General features: G+C 45.6%; 2 protein-coding genes across 2 annotated transcripts; both read left to right on the plus strand.

Moving 5' to 3' along the window:
* The first annotated feature begins 1,623 nt into the window (after positions 1–1,623).
* On the plus strand, positions 1,624–12,807 carry NDUFS2 (NADH:ubiquinone oxidoreductase core subunit S2). The gene is made up of 14 exons (XM_081307900.1): positions 1,624–1,781; positions 2,408–2,514; positions 4,842–5,032; positions 8,422–8,542; positions 8,742–8,854; positions 9,354–9,428; positions 9,593–9,670; positions 9,806–9,891; positions 10,107–10,226; positions 11,239–11,368; positions 11,845–11,940; positions 12,115–12,198; positions 12,342–12,399; positions 12,573–12,807. The coding sequence occupies exons 1-14, from the start codon at positions 1,687–1,689 to the stop codon at positions 12,608–12,610; spliced, it is 1,392 nt and encodes a 463-aa protein (XP_081164026.1). The 5' UTR covers positions 1,624–1,686; the 3' UTR covers positions 12,611–12,807.
* A 246-nt stretch (positions 12,808–13,053) lies between these two features.
* On the plus strand, positions 13,054–16,564 carry FCER1G (Fc epsilon receptor Ig). Its single transcript, XM_081307901.1, has 5 exons — positions 13,054–13,465; positions 15,352–15,443; positions 15,596–15,631; positions 16,039–16,059; positions 16,200–16,564. Exons 1-5 carry the CDS (start codon positions 13,294–13,296, stop codon positions 16,260–16,262), a joined length of 384 nt encoding a protein of 127 aa, XP_081164027.1. The 5' UTR covers positions 13,054–13,293; the 3' UTR covers positions 16,263–16,564.
* The last annotated feature ends 1,054 nt before the right edge of the window (positions 16,565–17,618 follow it).

The raw sequence follows: 17,618 nt of genomic DNA on the forward strand, positions 1-17,618 counted from the left end.
TGCCCTGACCCTCCCTGGTCTTACGGGAGGGAAGGGGCTGGGGCTAGAGGAATTAGACAAGGGATGGGAGGCCAGAAGGGGCAGGGGCAAGAGGAGCTATCACCAGAGGACTCCTGCTGCTCCTTTCCATCCCCCCTCTGAGATGAAGACAAAGGGGGTGACTAAGCAGTGAAAGACAAAGGGCCTTAGAGTGGCAACAGCAGTGTGTGTGGGGGGTGTTGGCAGCAGAGAGAAAGCACAAAAGATGCAGTGTCCTAAGCAGCCCCCCAGGAGCAGTCACCCCAGTCCCAGCTCAAGTTGCCCCCAGGGCCAAGCAGCGCGAGTATATCCTGATTTCTCTTAGGCTTGATTAAGGCAAATAAATACAACATAACATATTTAGTGTTTCAACTATAGGGAGAGAAGGCCAAAGAAAAGGGTGAGGACTTCTTCGGAGGGTAAGGGGACCAAGCCTCTGTTCTGATTCTGCAGGGACTGCCTTGTCCTTCCTAAGTCCCGGCCAGTTCCCACAGCCATGGATCTGGACCCACCCTTTGGTACAGTTCCCATTAGGTCAATATTCATGCTAGAAGTCTGGCTTTTCCCTCTTTCTTTGCAGCTAAGAATTCTCTGTTTCTGCCACTCCCCTGGTTTGCATGCTCCACCCTGTTGCACTGCTGGTGGGCTTTGTCCCAGGGACCCTGCCTAGGGGAGATCTGGAGAAGGCTTCTTTCCACTCTCAGGGTGGGAAATTGTACAAATTCTGCGGGTGGGTGGCCCAGCTGGAACTGGGCTTGAAGGCAAAGGAAGAGACAGGAACCAGACTTCAAAATGGGAAAACTCTGTCCATACAGACTCGGGATCAGAGTCCTGGTGAGATTACATTTTTATGCTTTTGGCCACTACCAAGGCTTGAGGCAAAGAAAGACATGCAGGGAAAAAGAGATTGACAGAATGGAAGTGGGGTATGAGACATCTATAGGGGAGCTTTGTGGGTCTGTGATTCTGTAAGTTCAGAATGCCTACAGGATATCTGGTCACCCATGGAGGATCTTCCCTCCTCCATCTGGGATGAGGTGGCTCCTACACACCCGGTCATCCCCCTCCACCAATGCTGGTGGCCTTGGCGTCCTACTCTTTTTTTGTTTTTGTTTTGGTTTGGCGGGAGCTCTCAGACCTACCCAGACGCACTTGGGCCACCATCCCTATCCTCATTTGGGACATCTGGAAATTAGCTGGCTTTCCCTGTTAGAAATCTTTAGCATTCCGGGAGAGAAAGGTTATTGGCAAAGCCTGGGGCTGTCCCAGGAGGGCAGGACCATAGCCAAGGTGGAAGGGAGATTAGGAACCCCCAAATGAAAGTGAGCCAGGGACATTTTCCCAGGTACACGCAGGCGGGCTTTGCCAGAAAAGGCGAAGTGCAACTTCGCCCCTGCTACAGCGGCAAGTTCCCTTAGCTCACGCCGGGAAAAGCCAACCAGGAGCCGTGGGAGAAACCGCCCTAAGTAAAGATGGCGGCATTCACTGTTATTTAAGTGCAAATGAAGCTAAGTCGCAAAACCCGGATGTTGTCAGGTTCGTAGCAGACGGCGTTGCCAGCTTCCCAGATGGTGGATCTATTGTGCTAATAGACGAGAAGCCCACAAGGAGGCGCGCAGGAATCACTTCCGCCCGGTTCTCCTTCCAGCAGTCTGCACCCAGGGTAAGATGGCGGCGCTGAGGGCCCTATGCAGCCTCCGGGGTGTCGGGACCCAGGCGCTGCGGCCCGGGGCTGGGATCCGTCTGTCGATTCAGCCCAGCAGGTGAGATCGAGGGCAGTCCTCGATATGTTCTCCTCAATGATAGAGTTTCCCGAAGATGAGGACACTCCATGGGCCCAGTGACCCCCTAGGAAAGAATGACCCAGGCCCGTGATCCCCTCGCTCAGACCTGATTTTTCAGGCTCCGAGATGCAGTGGCGCCCGCTGTGGCTGAGGAAGGGAACAGGGGCTTGATCTTGTTGTGCTAGCGGCGAAATCAGTGGCGTGGGAGACAACTTGAGTGCACCTCTCCTGTCATACCTAAGCAGAGCCCAGCCAAGGAACCTCACTCCCTTACTCTCCGTTCTCTTTTTCTTTCTCTTCCCCCCCCCCACCCTCTTAAGATGACCTTGTAGAAACTCCTTTCTCACATTCATGTTCACTTGCATAGGAATATGAATGTGATGGAAATATGAAGGAGCCAGGTTCCCCAGTATTGCATGCACAAGGATGATGGGTGGAGTGAACGCAGGAATAAGTCTTAGTAGGAGTGTAACCCCTAAAGTTCTACCTTATTTTGCCAAAGCTATACTATCTCTGTCCGAAATTAGGGCATTATAGAATCGGAAACGTAGGAAGCAAGCATTAGTTCATTCCCTTTGTCTAGAATCTTGTCTTTAACTTCTCAGAGGCGCTCGGCAATGGCAGCCAGATGTGGAATGGGCACAGCAGTTTGGGGGAGCTGTCATGTACCCCACCAAAGAAACAGCACACTGGAAGCCTCCACCTTGGAATGGTAAGTACCCAGAACCTACTGTCTCAAACCACAGCCATCCCTGCCCCATGCTGATTGTTAGCCCTCTGTCTCAGGCAAGTTTTAGCCTCTGCTATGTTTGCTTCTTTCACCACCCAATTCAGCAAACACATTGATGATAATAACAGGTATTTGCAGGATAGAGACGGAAAAGAAGGACATTCCAGAAGAAAAGAAAGAGTAGGTCCTAGTTATTACCTAAAGGTTCCTACCAAATTTCAATAATTAGTGTCACCTTTTTCCAGGTTTAATACATTTTTCCATCTGGACAAGCTAGTTTCCCCACTGGCACTCAAATATAACCTACTTGAATACAAACCATATTTTTTCCCACATCAAAATTAGCTCTTCTTCAAGTACCCTAAATACATGTATGAAGACACGAATGGTGTAACACTACTTTGTGTACAACCAGAGATATGAAAAATTGTGCTCTATATGTGTAATATGAATTGTAATGCATTTTGCTGTTTTATATATCTATATATATAGATATATAACAAATTAGAATAAATAAAAATAAAAATAATTTTAAAATAATTTTTAAAAATTGGCTCTTGATTTTTAAAAAATTTCTGATCAGTAATACCCTCATTTCTTTTATTTCTTCAGAATTGAAACTTTTTAGTAATCTTTGACTCTTTTTCTCTTTTGGCTTCTAAGTTTTTGTTTAGTAAGTCATCAGATTACATAGATTCTTTCATAATATTCATACCAGGTTATCTCTTTCTTTTAATTTTCATTGCCATCGCTCTTGTTCATATTTATCTTATATTAGACAATTATCTCAGGAGTCTATTTATTGGGTTTCTGCCACTGATGTTGTCCCCTCTTTAGCTGGCCTCTGAGTTTAGCCTCTAACTTGAAATCCTTCTGCCTCAGCCTCCCTATTAGTTGGAATTACAGACATGTATCACTATACCCAGCTGTGCAACATTTTATATGTGTTATTTCACTTAATCCTTCCAACAATGCTGTGAGGGTATTATCCCAAATGTGAGGAAACTGCAGGGAGATTAAAACTGGATCAAGACTGGGTGCAGAGGCGCACACCTGTAATCCCAGAGACTCTCGGAGGCTAAGGCAGCAGGATCAGGATCGCAATTTCAAGACCAGTCTCAGCAATTTAGTGAGGTGCTAAGCAACTTAGTGAGACCTGTTGCCGGGTTTCTGTTCAAGACTACAAGGCTCAGGGGTCACTCCAGGTAAACTGGGCTAACTGGGCTGCGCAAAATAACCACACAAGAGATACAAATACCTTTTTCTTTGGGGTTGCTGTGATAGCTCCTCTGACCTTAAGGGTCCAAAGGAAGAGAGAGAGAGAGAGAGAGACAGTGTGCGCGCGCACACATACACACACACACACACACACACACACACACACACACATGCACTGACCCCTTTTATTGAGGAGAAGCTATTCAAATGAGGCAAGGAGTCAGGTTTCAGGGGGCTGAGTCTATCTTCCATGACGTCCACTGTCAGCAGGTTGACTGACATCTAGGTAGGCCACACCCAAGAGCACAGTAAGAGAAAGGGACACACACAAAGCACTTCCATGGAACATTGTATCCTAAACAGGGCAAGGGGTACTATTACAAAGGAACAGGTGAGCGTAGCTCCACCCTTGGGGCTGTAGAAAGACACATCGGGGCATGAAGACAGTTAATCGAACCCTAGAAGAGCAGGGCAGTATAGCTGCATGACTGCTACCTGACAGCCACATCGCCCAGCAGGGGAGTTAACCCAGTCATGTGGGAGGTTGGTCTCCCACAACCTGTCTCAAAATAAAAAATAAAAAGTGCTGAGGATGTAGTTCAATGGTAGAGTGCCCCTGTGTTCAGTCCCTAGTATGAGGGGAAAAAAAAAGATGAAGACATAGAAAAGGGTTATGTAAGTGTGTTCTAGGAGACATAAAATGAGATTCATGGTTTTTTGTTTTGTTTTGTTTTTTGTACCCAGGGGCTGGGGCACTTTACCCTGAGCTACATCCCCAGCCCTTTGTATTTTGAGATAGGCAAGTTGCTTAGGGCCTCTCTGAATTGCTGAAGCTGGCCTTGAACTTGTGATCCTCCTATCTCAGCCTTCCACCACACTTGGTGAGATTCATGGTCCTTCTCATTGGAAAGTTTAGATCTCCCTTTTTCCTCTTCTGATGGAACTTTTCCTAGTTCTGTTGGTGATTCATAAATTAACAAGGTGTGGAATAGGGAGATGGAAGATCTATAGGGAGAGACTAAGTTCTTGTTGTTTCTTGGAGTTTCCCAAGGGAATTACCATTTATTTCTCAACTATTTGCCATTTCTCAGATGTGGACCCTCCAAAGGACAAAATGGTATCCAACCTGACCCTGAACTTTGGGCCCCAGCACCCAGCAGCCCATGGAGTCCTGAGACTAGTGATGGAACTGAGTGGCGAGATGGTGCGGAAATGTGATCCTCACATTGGGCTCCTTCATCGAGGCACTGAGAAGCTCATTGAATACAAGACCTATCTGCAGGTGTGAGGGGGGAACAGGGGTCTGTTGATGGGATGTGGGTTTTAGCCTGGCACTTTGCAAGGTTTGCTGCCCCAAAACTTCAGAAAAGGATGGTGTTGAGGAGGGTAGCACATTGAGGTTTTTAGGACAGTCTTGGTTGGGAAGATGGAGGGTGATATTAGGGGATGGAGTCCTTTGGATTTGGTTTATCCAGTAGAAGTGCTTTGGACCCAGAGCCACACTCTCAATTTTTCTATGACTAACTTGGTTCACTCCTTGACCATTAGTACCCTAGTGCCTCAGTTTCCCTGCTCTTATACTAACGTCAGAGTTAGTGTCCCTAAGGGCAGAGAAAGAGGAGAAAGACGTCAGCCCTCTAGGATTAACAGCTGATTCTTGTATCTTCCAGCTGTCTAAGTTTGTTTTTGAAACACTCAGTGAGTCAGAGTGACTGGGAGGGGATTTGTGACAGTTTGCCTGTTTTAGGAGAACCGTGTGATCCAAGTGGTGAAGGTCAGACTTGAAGGAGTTGGATCTGGGAATCTGAAGTTTTTTCTTACTGTCACGAAGAAAGGTCCTGAAAACATAATGGTGGTGTTGGGGTTAGGATTTAGACTCAGCCCTGTTTGGGGATGAACAGTGACTGGTGCATGAATCCCCCAGAGAATTATAGGCAGCAGCGGATTCTGATTCTGGCATCTATGGGTTAATCCCTGTAGCACTATCCCACATCACAATGACATCAGGACAAGAACAGGCTGTCCCAACAAGAGATACTTTAGCTCCGCCTCCTTCCTGGAAACTGAAGTAGACAGCTAGGCCTTCTTGGCCTTCTGGGGCAAGGACCATTTCTAGCTGGTGCTCTGTTTTTTCTTAAAACTCTTGCTCCCAGATACTCCTAAGACTGATTACCTTTCTCGACTTCAACATCTCAGTTTTCTTTTTTGTACTAGGGATTAAACTCTGGAGCACTCTACCGCTGCACTACATCCCTAGCCCATCTTTTTTTTGAGACAGGGTCTCACTAAATTTGCCAGGTTGGCCTGGAACTTGGAATCTTTCTACCTCAGCCTCCCAGGTATCTGGGATTATAGGCATGTGCCACTATGCCCCGCTCAATTTTAAGAGACTTAAGAGAAAATAGAGTTAGTAGTCTAGGCCAGTCTTTGGCAGAGGTGTCACTTGGACCAGAGGACTGTCGACAGTGATGTGCTGGTGCCAGCTAATACTGACTAGCAAGAGAGTAAATGGGGGGCTGGGGATGTGGCTCAAGCGGTAGCGTGCTGCGTGCTCGCCTGGCATGCGTGCGGCCCGGGTTCGATCCTCAACACCACATACCAACAAAGATGTTGTGTCTGCCGAGAACTAGAAATAAATATTGAAAATTCTCTCTCTCTCTCTCTCTCTCTCCTCTCTCACTCTCTCTTTAAAAAAAAAAAAAAAAAGAGGAAATGGTAAATTTTCAGGGATTTTTGTGAGCCAGTTATTGAACACAGACATTATTAAAAATTAAACTATATAGGGTTGTGATTTTTTTTAAAAAAATTTAATTTTATGGCAATACATTAATTAAAAACAGATAAGAAGCAGGGCATGGAGGCACATACCTATAATCCCAGTGGCTCAGGAGGCTGAGGCAGGAGAATCGTGAGTTTAAAGCCAGCCTCAGCAATGGTGAGGTGCTAGGCAACTCAGTAAGACTCTGTCTATAAATAAAATACAAAATAGGGTTAGGGATGTGCCTCAGTCTGGCTGGGCACAGAATCACGAGCCACTCAAGCAGGAACAAAACTTTATTTTTGAAAAAGCCGCCAATACTCCGTACACACCGGCAAGCCAAAACCGGTCCACCCACGGGAGTCTACTGGAACCGGCCCCCCCCCACCTCCCCCGGAATTCCCTCCTACTATCCTTCCCCAACCAATGGGAACTCTCCAGGAGTCCCGTAACATGAGTCCCTAGCAGGCCAAGATGAACAGCAGGAGTCCAATTTCCATATGAATGTAAATCTTAACATAATCATATCATCTCAATGGCTAGCTGGCTTCACCTTACAACCATGCATCATATTATTTGCTTGTGGCTCCTAGCAGGGATGTAGCTCAGTGGTTGAGTACCCCTGAGTTCAATTCCCAGTACCACAAACAAACAAAAACAGATAAGAAGCCAGGCAAGGTGACTCTTGCCTCTAATCCCAGCAGCTCAGGAGACTGAAGCAGGAGGATCCTGAGTTCATAGCCAGTCTCAGCAATAGCGACACACTAAGCAATTTAATGAGACTCTGTCTCTAAATAAAATACAAAATAAGGCTGGTGATATGGATCGGTGTTGAGTACCGTGAAGTCAATCTCTGGTAACCCACCCTCCAAAAAAAAAGATAGATAAGAAATACTTAAAACTCTGCATATGTGTGGAAACAGTATATTATACCTTATTAATATATATAATTTTTATGTTGTTTTTTTGTGGTGCTGGGGATTGAACCCAGAGCTTTGTACATGTGAGGCAAGCACTCTACCAACTGAGCTATATCTCCAGCCCCAGTTTTTATGTTTTTGTATATTAGTTAAAAATACATTAAACCAGATGTTGTGGTGCACTAAAATCCCAGTGACTCAGGAAGGAGACTAAGGCAGGAGGATTTAAAATTTGAGACTGATCTCATCAACTTAGGCCCTCAGCAACTTAGCAAGACCTTGTTTCAAAATTTAAAAAATGACAAAGAACTGGGAATACAGCTCTGTGGTAAAGCATCCCCAGGTTCAATCCCCAATGCCACAAACAAACAAACAAATAAATGTATTAAAAATCAAAAAGAAGCCCGGCATGGTGGTGCATGCCTCTGATCCCAGTGGCTCAGGAGGTTGAGGCAGGAGGATCACGAGTTCAAAGCCAGCTTCAGCATTAGTGAGGTGCTAAGCAATTCAGTGAGACCCTGTCTCTAAATAAAATACAAAATAGGGCTGGGGATGTGGCTCAGTGGTTGAGCACCCCTGAGCTCAACCCCCAGTACCTCCCCCCCAAAAAAATTAAAAAGCAGGAAATACTCAGAATTTATTATTTATTTATTATTACATTTTACTGGGCTGCCTTTAAGGTACTATTGTGTTTCTGTATTACAAATACTATATATTGTTGTGCTGCTCTTCCCAATGCTGCATTCCATCACATAATGTTGATAGCTTTAAAGTGGGAGTATTTTCACTATGGAATTGACAAAAATGGCAAATTAGGGTCTTCCCCTCATGTTGGAGAGCCAGTTTTGAAATATTTACCAGCATACTACTGGCTGTTGGGATATTTCATCCTGCATTGCTGGGACTCCGGTCCACTGGAAGGAAGGCTTCTGGCAGCCAGACTGTGGTTTCCTGGGCTTGTTAGATATGACCTAGATTATTCCCTCTGCCTAGGCTCTTCCATACTTTGACCGACTAGACTACGTGTCCATGATGTGTAATGAACAGGCCTATTCGCTAGCTGTGGAGAAGTTACTAAACATCCAGCCTCCTCCCCGGGCACAGTGGATCCGAGGTATGCTCTGTCACTTATTCTTGCTGCCCATTATGAGCACAGTACCATGCCTTCTCTACCCTACCCCTTCTTCACCTTAGGAACATTGAATTCAAGGTTGGTATTCATTATTCTGACCCCAGGCTCTGTCCAGGCTGTTTTCAGAATGAATCCTTGGCTGCTATATCCTTCTGTTCTTCTTGTCTTTACCTCTCCCCAGTGCTGTTTGGAGAAATTACACGACTCTTGAACCACATTATGGCTGTAACCACACATGCCCTGGACATTGGGGCCATGACCCCTTTCTTCTGGATGTTTGAAGAAAGGGAGAAGGTATGAGGGAGGCAAGGATAGGAATAGGGGAGGAAGAGTGAAAGTAGGGAGGGCATGAAGGAAACGAGATTAAAAGGAAAAAGAGAACATGGAGAGACTATTTAAGAGAAGAAGGTATATTTACTTGAGTTTTATTCTTAGGAACTCCATATCATGAGGGGTTAGTCAAACATAAAAAGACAGAAGATGGGATGGGGTTGTGGCTCAGTGGTAGAGTGCTCACTTAAGCATGCGTGAGGCCCTGGGTTCAATCCTCAGCACCACATAAAAATGGATTAAATAAAATGAAGGTTTTGTATCCAACTACAACTAAAAAATAAATAAAAAGGGCAGAAAATGGGATAGTGGGGGCTGGGAATGGTCTTGGTAGAGCATTTGCCTGGCATGTGTGAGGCCTTAAGTTTCATCCCAACACTAAAAAAAAAAAAAAAAAAAAAAAAAAAAGGTGGTATAGTGTGTTGGACTTAGGGGTCACTGATTCCCAATGTGTCCTATCAAGATGTTTGAATTCTATGAGCGAGTATCTGGAGCCCGAATGCATGCTGCTTACATCCGCCCAGGAGGAGTGCACCAGGTAAGTGAGTGGGCTTCCCTGCCTCCCAAACCTCCAGTATAGGCCTCTTCCCTCTGTGGCCGCTGGAGGGCAGTGCTGGCTGATGGAAACTAACCCTGTAGCCATGGGGGAGAGTTGCTGACCTGACTTTACTATTTTCATTATTACCTCCTTTTGGCTTCTAGGACCTACCCCTTGGGCTTATGGATGATATTTATGAGTTTTCTAAGAACTTCTCTCTTCGGATTGATGAGGTAGAGGAGGTAAGATAGAAGACAATGGGGAAAAATCCCCCCTAAAAGAACATGTGGAATTTTAGTTTCCAATTGTAAAGAAATATAGACGTATTTAAATATTGTTATAAAGAGCATTAATGCATCAGTTTTCTTGATTAATAGATGCTGACCAACAATAGGATCTGGCGAAATCGAACTATTGACATTGGGGTTATGACAGCAGAAGACGCGCTGAACTATGGCTTTAGGTAGGAGATTACTACTTCTCTCCTTAGGGGTTGGGATAGGAGTGGGGAGTTCCAGCACAATATCTTGGCTTGAAAGAATATTTGGCACCCTCTTTGCCATTTTCTGAGTTTGTATCTCATGCCCAGAATGTCAGGGAGGGAAGGAGGAGACTAAGGAAGAATGTGCCTCCTTTCTTGGTTTGTGGAGAGTGGCCCTTATGCTGTCTATTCTACAGTGGAGTGATGCTTCGGGGCTCAGGCATCCAGTGGGACCTGCGGAAGACTCAGCCCTATGATGTTTATGATCAGGTTGAGTTTGATGTTCCTATTGGTTCTCGAGGAGACTGCTATGATAGGTAAGGACCCAGTCCTTCCTTTCTCAGCTGCTTGTCCAGCTTGTTGCCCCTGCTTAACTTGTCTCTTTACTACTTTCTTTTTTACCCTACTTTCAAATCCCTATAGGAGCTCCCGTGTCAAATTAGGTTGCTTGAGCTGGGGGTGTAATTCAGCGAGAGAGCACTTGCTCAACATATATAAGGTTCTGGGTTCTGTCCCAGTACCAAAAACCAAAACAAAATCCCCAAACTACATTGCACATACCTGGTATCTTATCTTACCCTTACGCTATCCCTGTCTTAGAACTAGTTTGGGCTGCATTTTATGGCTGAGAAATCTAAGGCATAAAATTTAGGGATTAGCCTGGGATTATTCTGTTAGTAGTGGTTAAGACTAGAATCTGCCTGATCCTGTGCTCTTTCCACTAGATTCTAAGCTTTAAATTCCACTCCTCTTCACTGACCCTAAGTAAGATTAGAGTAAGATTTGCTACTATTGTTTTTCTGTTTTGTTTTGTTTGCTTGTTTTTCCATTTGATTCCCTCATTTTTTTTTCTTCTTTTTTGTTTCTGAGCTTTGAATCCAAGGACATTTTACCACTGAGCTGTGTCCCAGCTCTTTTTGTTTTTTTTTATTTTGAGACAGGGTCTCCCTACGTTGCTTAGGGCCTCAGTAAATTACAGAGGCTGGCCTCAAATTTACAAGGCTCCAACCTCTCGAGTTGCTGAGATTATAGGCATTTGCCCCTGTGCTTGTCTCCTCCATTCAAATACATTCAAGAAAGTATTTGAGAGGATAAACAGGGAAATACTACAGGCCATGGTCTGAGAAAATAAAGAGGATTTGGAGAAAGGCTGTAGTAAAATCAAAATACTGCAGGATCTATATGGGTAACCACTCTAAGCAGAGATGCTGTATTAGGAGAAAAGAGTGAGGACCATTTATCTAACTCTCTTGAGGTCAATCAGAAGTTATCTTTCCAGCCCCATATGTGCTCCTCAGCCTTGTTCTGAGTCTGTTTTACTGACTTCAGGTACCTGTGTCGGGTGGAAGAGATGCGCCAGTCCCTTCGCATCATCTTCCAGTGTCTAAACAAGATGCCTTCTGGGGAGATCAAGGTTGATGATGCTAAAGTGTCTCCACCTAAGCGAGCAGAGATGAAGGTTGGCTGCAGGGAGAGGATGAGGAGGGTATTGGGAAGGGGTTGGTGGCCAGGGAGGAGTAGCCTTGGATTCAATCTTATTTTTGCTTTTTCAAAGAATTTTCTGTTTTTTGTTTTTTTTGTCTTTTTGTTTGTTTGGTACTGGGGGAGGGGTTGAACCCAGGAGTGCTCTACCACTGAGCTACTCTCCAGTTCTTTTCATTTTTTATTTTGAGACAAAGGTCTCAGTAAGTTTCTGAGGCTGACCTTGTTCTTGTGATCCTCTTGCCTCAGCCTCCTGAGTAGTAGGCGTGCACCACCAGGCCTGGCACATTGTATAAGATTCTGAGCGTCTTGTGGCACTCTTTTATTCTATGTTCTCTCTGCTTCCGTGATGGTTTTTAGACTTGAAGAGGACATTATTTTTTGTGCTGGAGGAAGGCTCAGGAGAAAGAATTTGGGTCTGGTTTACTAATGCTCTGTTTTCGCTCCCTTTAGACTTCCATGGAGTCATTGATTCATCACTTCAAGTTGTATACTGAGGGCTACCAAGTTCCTCCAGGAGCCACGTATACTGCTATTGAGGCTCCTAAGGTGAGGAAAAGAGGGAAGGGGAAAGGCCAAAAGTGGGGTGAGTGGCTATAGACAGACATGTAACAGAATGCTCTCTCATCAGCAAGAGGATGTGAGGATGAACAGAGATGTTTTGTTGGCAGGGAAGAATGTTCTTCCTATTAACAGTGGCACCCAACCTTCTTCCTTGCACAGGGCGAGTTTGGGGTATACCTGGTATCTGATGGCAGTAGCCGCCCTTATCGGTGCAAGATCAAAGCTCCTGGTTTTGCCCACTTGGTAAGAACCAATCCCAGTGATTCGAATGCTAATAAATTAATCCAGAAATTTATTGACCTTGGTTGAGATTTTATGAAATCTCCTTCCATCTCCTCCTACCCTGCAAATCTTTGCTCACACTGTTGCTTTCTCTGTCTCTCCAGGCTGGTTTGGACAAGATGTCTAAGGGACACATGTTGGCAGATGTTGTTGCCATTATAGGTATGAGGCATCCTATTGTGTACTGGAGGTACAAGGGGTGTCAGGCTGTGGTTGGGAAACCAAACACTCCCTGTTCAGCATAGACTGACATGGATTTGAGGCCTCCGTCTCTTGGACTTAGTAATGAGCTTTAGCTCTTTGGTAATACGACTTCTCTCTATCCTCTGACCTAGGTACCCAAGATATTGTGTTTGGAGAAGTAGATCGGTGAGCAGGGGAACAGCATTGACCTGCCCTGTCTATCAGACTCCTCTGTGGAGCCTGTTCCTCATTGAAAATGGGTCTGTGTGTGTGCGCGCGCGTGTGTGTGTACGTGTGTGTACACATACACATATATCTGTACAGACTTTCTGTGCATGTACTAAAAAGGAAAAATTATAATAAATTAGCTGCCTTGCAGCCCCTATGCCCAAGCTTCTGATATGTCTTTTTGGTATCTTATTGTCTTTCACTTTGTTTTTCTGTTAAATTTAGGTCTCAGCAGTTTTTCCTGCTCATCTCCACCCCTCTGCTGACTCTTGCCCTTTCCACTTCTCTATTCCTCATTTCCTCTTTTTCCCTCAGTTCCCTCTGCGTTAACCTCAATGTCCACACAAAATGGTAAGCTCCTTAATCAAGACTGGGTATAAAGTTTCAGGTGGTAAGGGTTAAGAGTATAGAGGGAATCTTGAGGGGCAGTTTATCAAGTCAGTTTATCAAACGTGTGTCTATGAACAGGGGCGGAGTGAAAGGTGGCAGTGTAGATAGCCTTTCCTAAGCTTGAGAGTCCCCTCATTCCGTAGGCTGAGGTTGGTCATCGAAGGGCTGAATCTTAGAGTCCAGATCCTCTAGCTCCCCTAGTTAGCCCTTCCGGGAGCCGCCCAGTCTCTAGTGCAGGAAGGGGAAGGGGCCAAAATGTGGGGGAAGGCGTGGCAGGAAGGGGGGAACTCTGTGGTCAGGGAACTGTTCACAGAGCACAGCTGCACAGTGCTGTCAGCGCCTGATCCCAGCTCTCGGCTCCTCAGCCCCCTGCCCAAGATGATTCCAGCAGTGATCTTGCTCTTACTCCTTTTGGTTGAACAAGCAGGTGAGAGTGTGGTGAGCGTCACTGCGCTGGGCCTCAGTGTGGGAATCAAGAGCATATATGGGAGGGCTCTAGTCAGGGACAGAATGAGGGCGGCCAGTGGTAGGCGTGTGGGCACAGGGCTGAGATACACAGACCCTGAGTCTGGTCCTATCCAGGTCCTATCCAGGGCACTAGTCATGGTTTCTTTGATTTTAGTCCCTTTCCAACCTTATTCCAGACTGACTTCAGGATGGCTTTGAGACTGTCAGTTTGGCAGGAAAAGCAGGTGTTTGTTTAGTATGAAGAGCTGGTCCTCAGTGTGGGAATCAAGGGCATGTATGAGAGGGCTCCATTTTCCCTGATGAGCATTATTTTTGTGGTATCCTTGGTTTTGTCCAGGGGGAGTTGGTCTGTAGTTAATTATAAATATACAAAACTCCCTTTTAGAGAGCAGAGGCCTGTCTTTGGACTTAGGAGCAAGACAAGGGGTATTCAAGATAAATAGGCATGATAGCTGTTTCGGTGGATCATCACTACAGCACGAGCTGATAGGAAGGTGGGCCATGCCTGTTTCTAGAGACCTGAGCATCAGCGGAGAAATAGAGGCACAAATAACAAGGTTCTAGCTCTAAGACTCTAGTCAATTGAAGAACTCTCACTTTTTGCTTACTTTGGGTTGTCTATGCTATGAGGGTGTCTCTGTTCTAAACAGAGGTTTTGTCAATTGGGGAGGAAGGAGTTGGTTAACTTTAAGGAAACTGGAGAAATTGAAAGAGAAGGCCCTGAGGAGTTCCACCAACCCAGTTGAGGTAGAGAAAAAGGATTAAGTGAGTCACTTATCTGCTGTCATGGGATGGAGAGGGAGGCCAGAGCTCTAGGGCATAGGAAAAGCTTTGGAGGCAGAAAATACTAGATTTCAGTTCTAGTCTCTTGCTTAACTGTGGCCCTGAATGAGTTACTTAGCTTTTCCGAAAGCCTGGGTTTTGTCATCCATAAAACGGCAGTGACGTTTCCTTCACAGGGTAGTTTTGAGATTTATGTAATATTGTGCATGTGTTACAGAATAAAAAGTATTTTACTGATGTCAGTACTTGGCCCATATTAGTCAGATGCATCATCCCATCAGTTCTGATACAGGCTGGGAACAGTCTTGGAAGCCCAGATCCTATGTGATTTTTTTTTTTAAATCATACAAAACTTCCCCTCCGAGAGGCTCACAGTGAGTAACAGGGCAGAGTAGCAGGAGGAAGAATTCATATTTTGCATTTAATTTGGGATCATTCCCTTGAGCCTGTAGTCATTTCCCCAGCTCCATGTGCAGAGCCAGTGGCAGGCATAGGAAAGTGGATACTTTGTTTTTGGCATATTTAAGTGTCTTGTGGCACAGAAAGCAATGAGGCTGAGGCTGGGAGATGACCAATAATAGAGTAATTGCCTTCCCTCCCTTCCCCAGCTCACATCCTTCCTGTCCAGCTCTCAGCCACAGGTCACAGGACTTAGCGGAGACACTCTTGTGGTTTCTTAAGCTGAAATTTGCCACTGCCTCTCTATCACCCTCCCCTGCTGGGCTGAGGTTTTGGTCTCAGCCCAGTAAACTTAGACCTATCCTTGAGAATAGATGAAGCGCTCAATGGAACCCAAAGAACCACAGTGCTAAAGAGGGTTGGGGTTAAGGGGAAAGTCTTCAACTCTTAAACCATGTAAGTTCTACTGCAATAGAACCTTTTTTATTCTATCCCTACTCTCTGGTAAGGGAGAATAGAGAAAAGTAAGAAAAATAGGAGTCCAGAAAGGACCATAGAGTTTCTTTCCTAAAAGGGATCCCCTCTAAGTCTCTCCCTTCTCTCCTCTGAGCACGAGATCCCACCACCGTGTCCCTGACCCCCTGGTACCCTCTATCCCCTCAGAGGCCCTGGGAGAGCCTCAGCTCTGCTATATCCTGGATGCCATCTTGTTCTTATATGGTATTGTCCTCACCCTGCTCTATTGTCGACTCAAGGTAAGGCAAAGTGGGGTGAGGGCTAGAAGGAGAAGTGGGAGGGTGGCAGCAGTGTGGAATGGAGGAAGGGGAACCCAAGGGGTTTTCCCACTTGGAGGGAAGGGGATGGGCCTCTAATTTCCTCTTCACGGATTACCTTTCCTCCACTCCAGATCCAGGTTCGAAAGGCAGCTATAGCCAACTATGAGGTATGGACCTTCCCACGTGTGGGTGTTGATAATTTTTCAGACTCTGCCCTTCTAGAGTTAGGGTCTGAGTCCTCTGGGAGAGCATGCATCTCTTGTACTGATCTGCATACACCTTAGCACCTTACCTTATTTACCCTGCCAGCTGGCCAAGCCACAAGTAAAATGTCTGGCAGGTAACAGGGAAGAATCAAGCACAGGGTGATAATGAATGCATGAGAGTTGTGTGTTATTTGTCTTTGTATCCATGTTGGCAAATGTGTATTCATGTCCCTATCATGTGAATGACCTCCAGCGTTAGGCAGCTAACTCTGACCCTGACCCAGATACTCCCTGGGTGGGAAAGCAGATGCTGAAGAGCCCTCAAAGAGATACGGGTCTGTAATGCCTTGCCCCTTTCCTCTCTGCAGAAATCAGATGGTGTTTACACGGTGAGTGAGCCTGATTGTCCCCCCTCAGAATCAGCAAAAGAGGGTGGGGTTTGGGGTGACCTTGGGCCAAGGTCTGTGGGGTGGGTGGGGCTTCTTGGGTGAGATCAAACCCCTGACCATTCTTTGACTCCCACCTTCAGGGCCTGAGCACCCGGAACCAGGAGACATATGAGACTCTGAAGTATGAGAAACCACCCCAATAGCTTTAGATATCCTTGGTCACATCTTTCTGTGGCTTCCAGTTCACCTCCCAGCCCTTATGGTCAGCATTGTATATGCCTCCACACTCTTAATGCCAACTGACCTTATCCCTATAATGATGCCAGGCCCCATGTTAATGTACACCAGCGATTTCTCCTCCCACTTAAAGACTTATGCTCAGATGCTCTTCAATGTGTTTATTTTCTAGTCTCACTCCCTTGCCCAACCATTCTTCCCTTCCCCCTCCCCAACTCTTGTTAAACAATGGGAAGGGAGATCCTCAATAAAGCTGCCACAGACTGTACTCTATCTGTTCATTCATTTATCTTATATTTATTCAGCCTTTACTAGGCACTAGGCAGGATACTGAAGATGCAGTTTTGAGTAAGGCAAACTCAGTTCTTGACCTCACAGAACTCACAGTTTAATGAACTTTAAAGCTACTTTGCTCAAACAAGGAATGAATGCTGATTGTAGCTGGGGGAGGGATGAGACCTTTGACCCCCAGATGCTCTGAGATAGAGCTAGAGCAGGGAGTATGCTCCCTACACACCAACTCTGCTGGGAATGTAGCCATGTTTGGAGACATCAGAACCTAAGAAATGACATCTGCACACAAAGTGGCCTTCTGTGTCTGAAAATTGACAATTGTTGGATTGTGGGGGAGCCTGTCTGTCCAATCCCAGATTTTCACCAATCCAGATATGTACCAATCCAGTATATGCATATGGGAATTAGCACAGTTGAAAAGCCAAACATGCAGAAAAAAAAATGGGATAACCAGGGTTATGTGAAGCTCCTAATAGAAGGTTTTCTAGAAAGAGTGATTTTAAGGGGAATTCTAAGGTAAGAGGAACTTTTAAGAGCCAGATGCAGTGGTGTACTACTGTAATCCCAGTGACTCAGGAAGCTGAGGCAGGAGAATCAAAAGTTTGAGACCACGGCTGGGGCTATATCTCGGTTGGTAGAGTGCTTGCCGCGCATGCACAAAGCCCTGGGTTCAATCCCCAGCACTCAAAAAAAAAAAAAAAAAAAAAAGTAAAAAAAGTTTGAGGCTAGCCTGAGCAATTTAGCAAGATCAAAAGGTTCAGGAATGTAGGTCAGTTCAATCCCTAGTAGCACATATACATATAGAGAAAGGGGCCTTAGAGAAATGGCCAAATAGGGATTAAAGACAGGTAAAGCAAAGGAAAGCAAATTGGACCCAGATAAGAAATCATCTCCCCCAAGCCCATGGGTGAGTGACCAAGGAATCCCGTGTTTGTGCCTGTCCTGTTTCCAGAACTGCCAGAAAGCTCTGCCTGGAAGTATTTAAACTTCCTGAGATGCTGCCAGTTCTACCTTTAACCCAGCAGGCA

The sequence above is a fragment of the Spermophilus citellus genome (assembly GCF_964194105.1).
Source record: "Spermophilus citellus genome assembly, chromosome: 9".
In the NCBI taxonomy this organism is placed as follows: domain Eukaryota; kingdom Metazoa; phylum Chordata; class Mammalia; order Rodentia; family Sciuridae; genus Spermophilus; species Spermophilus citellus.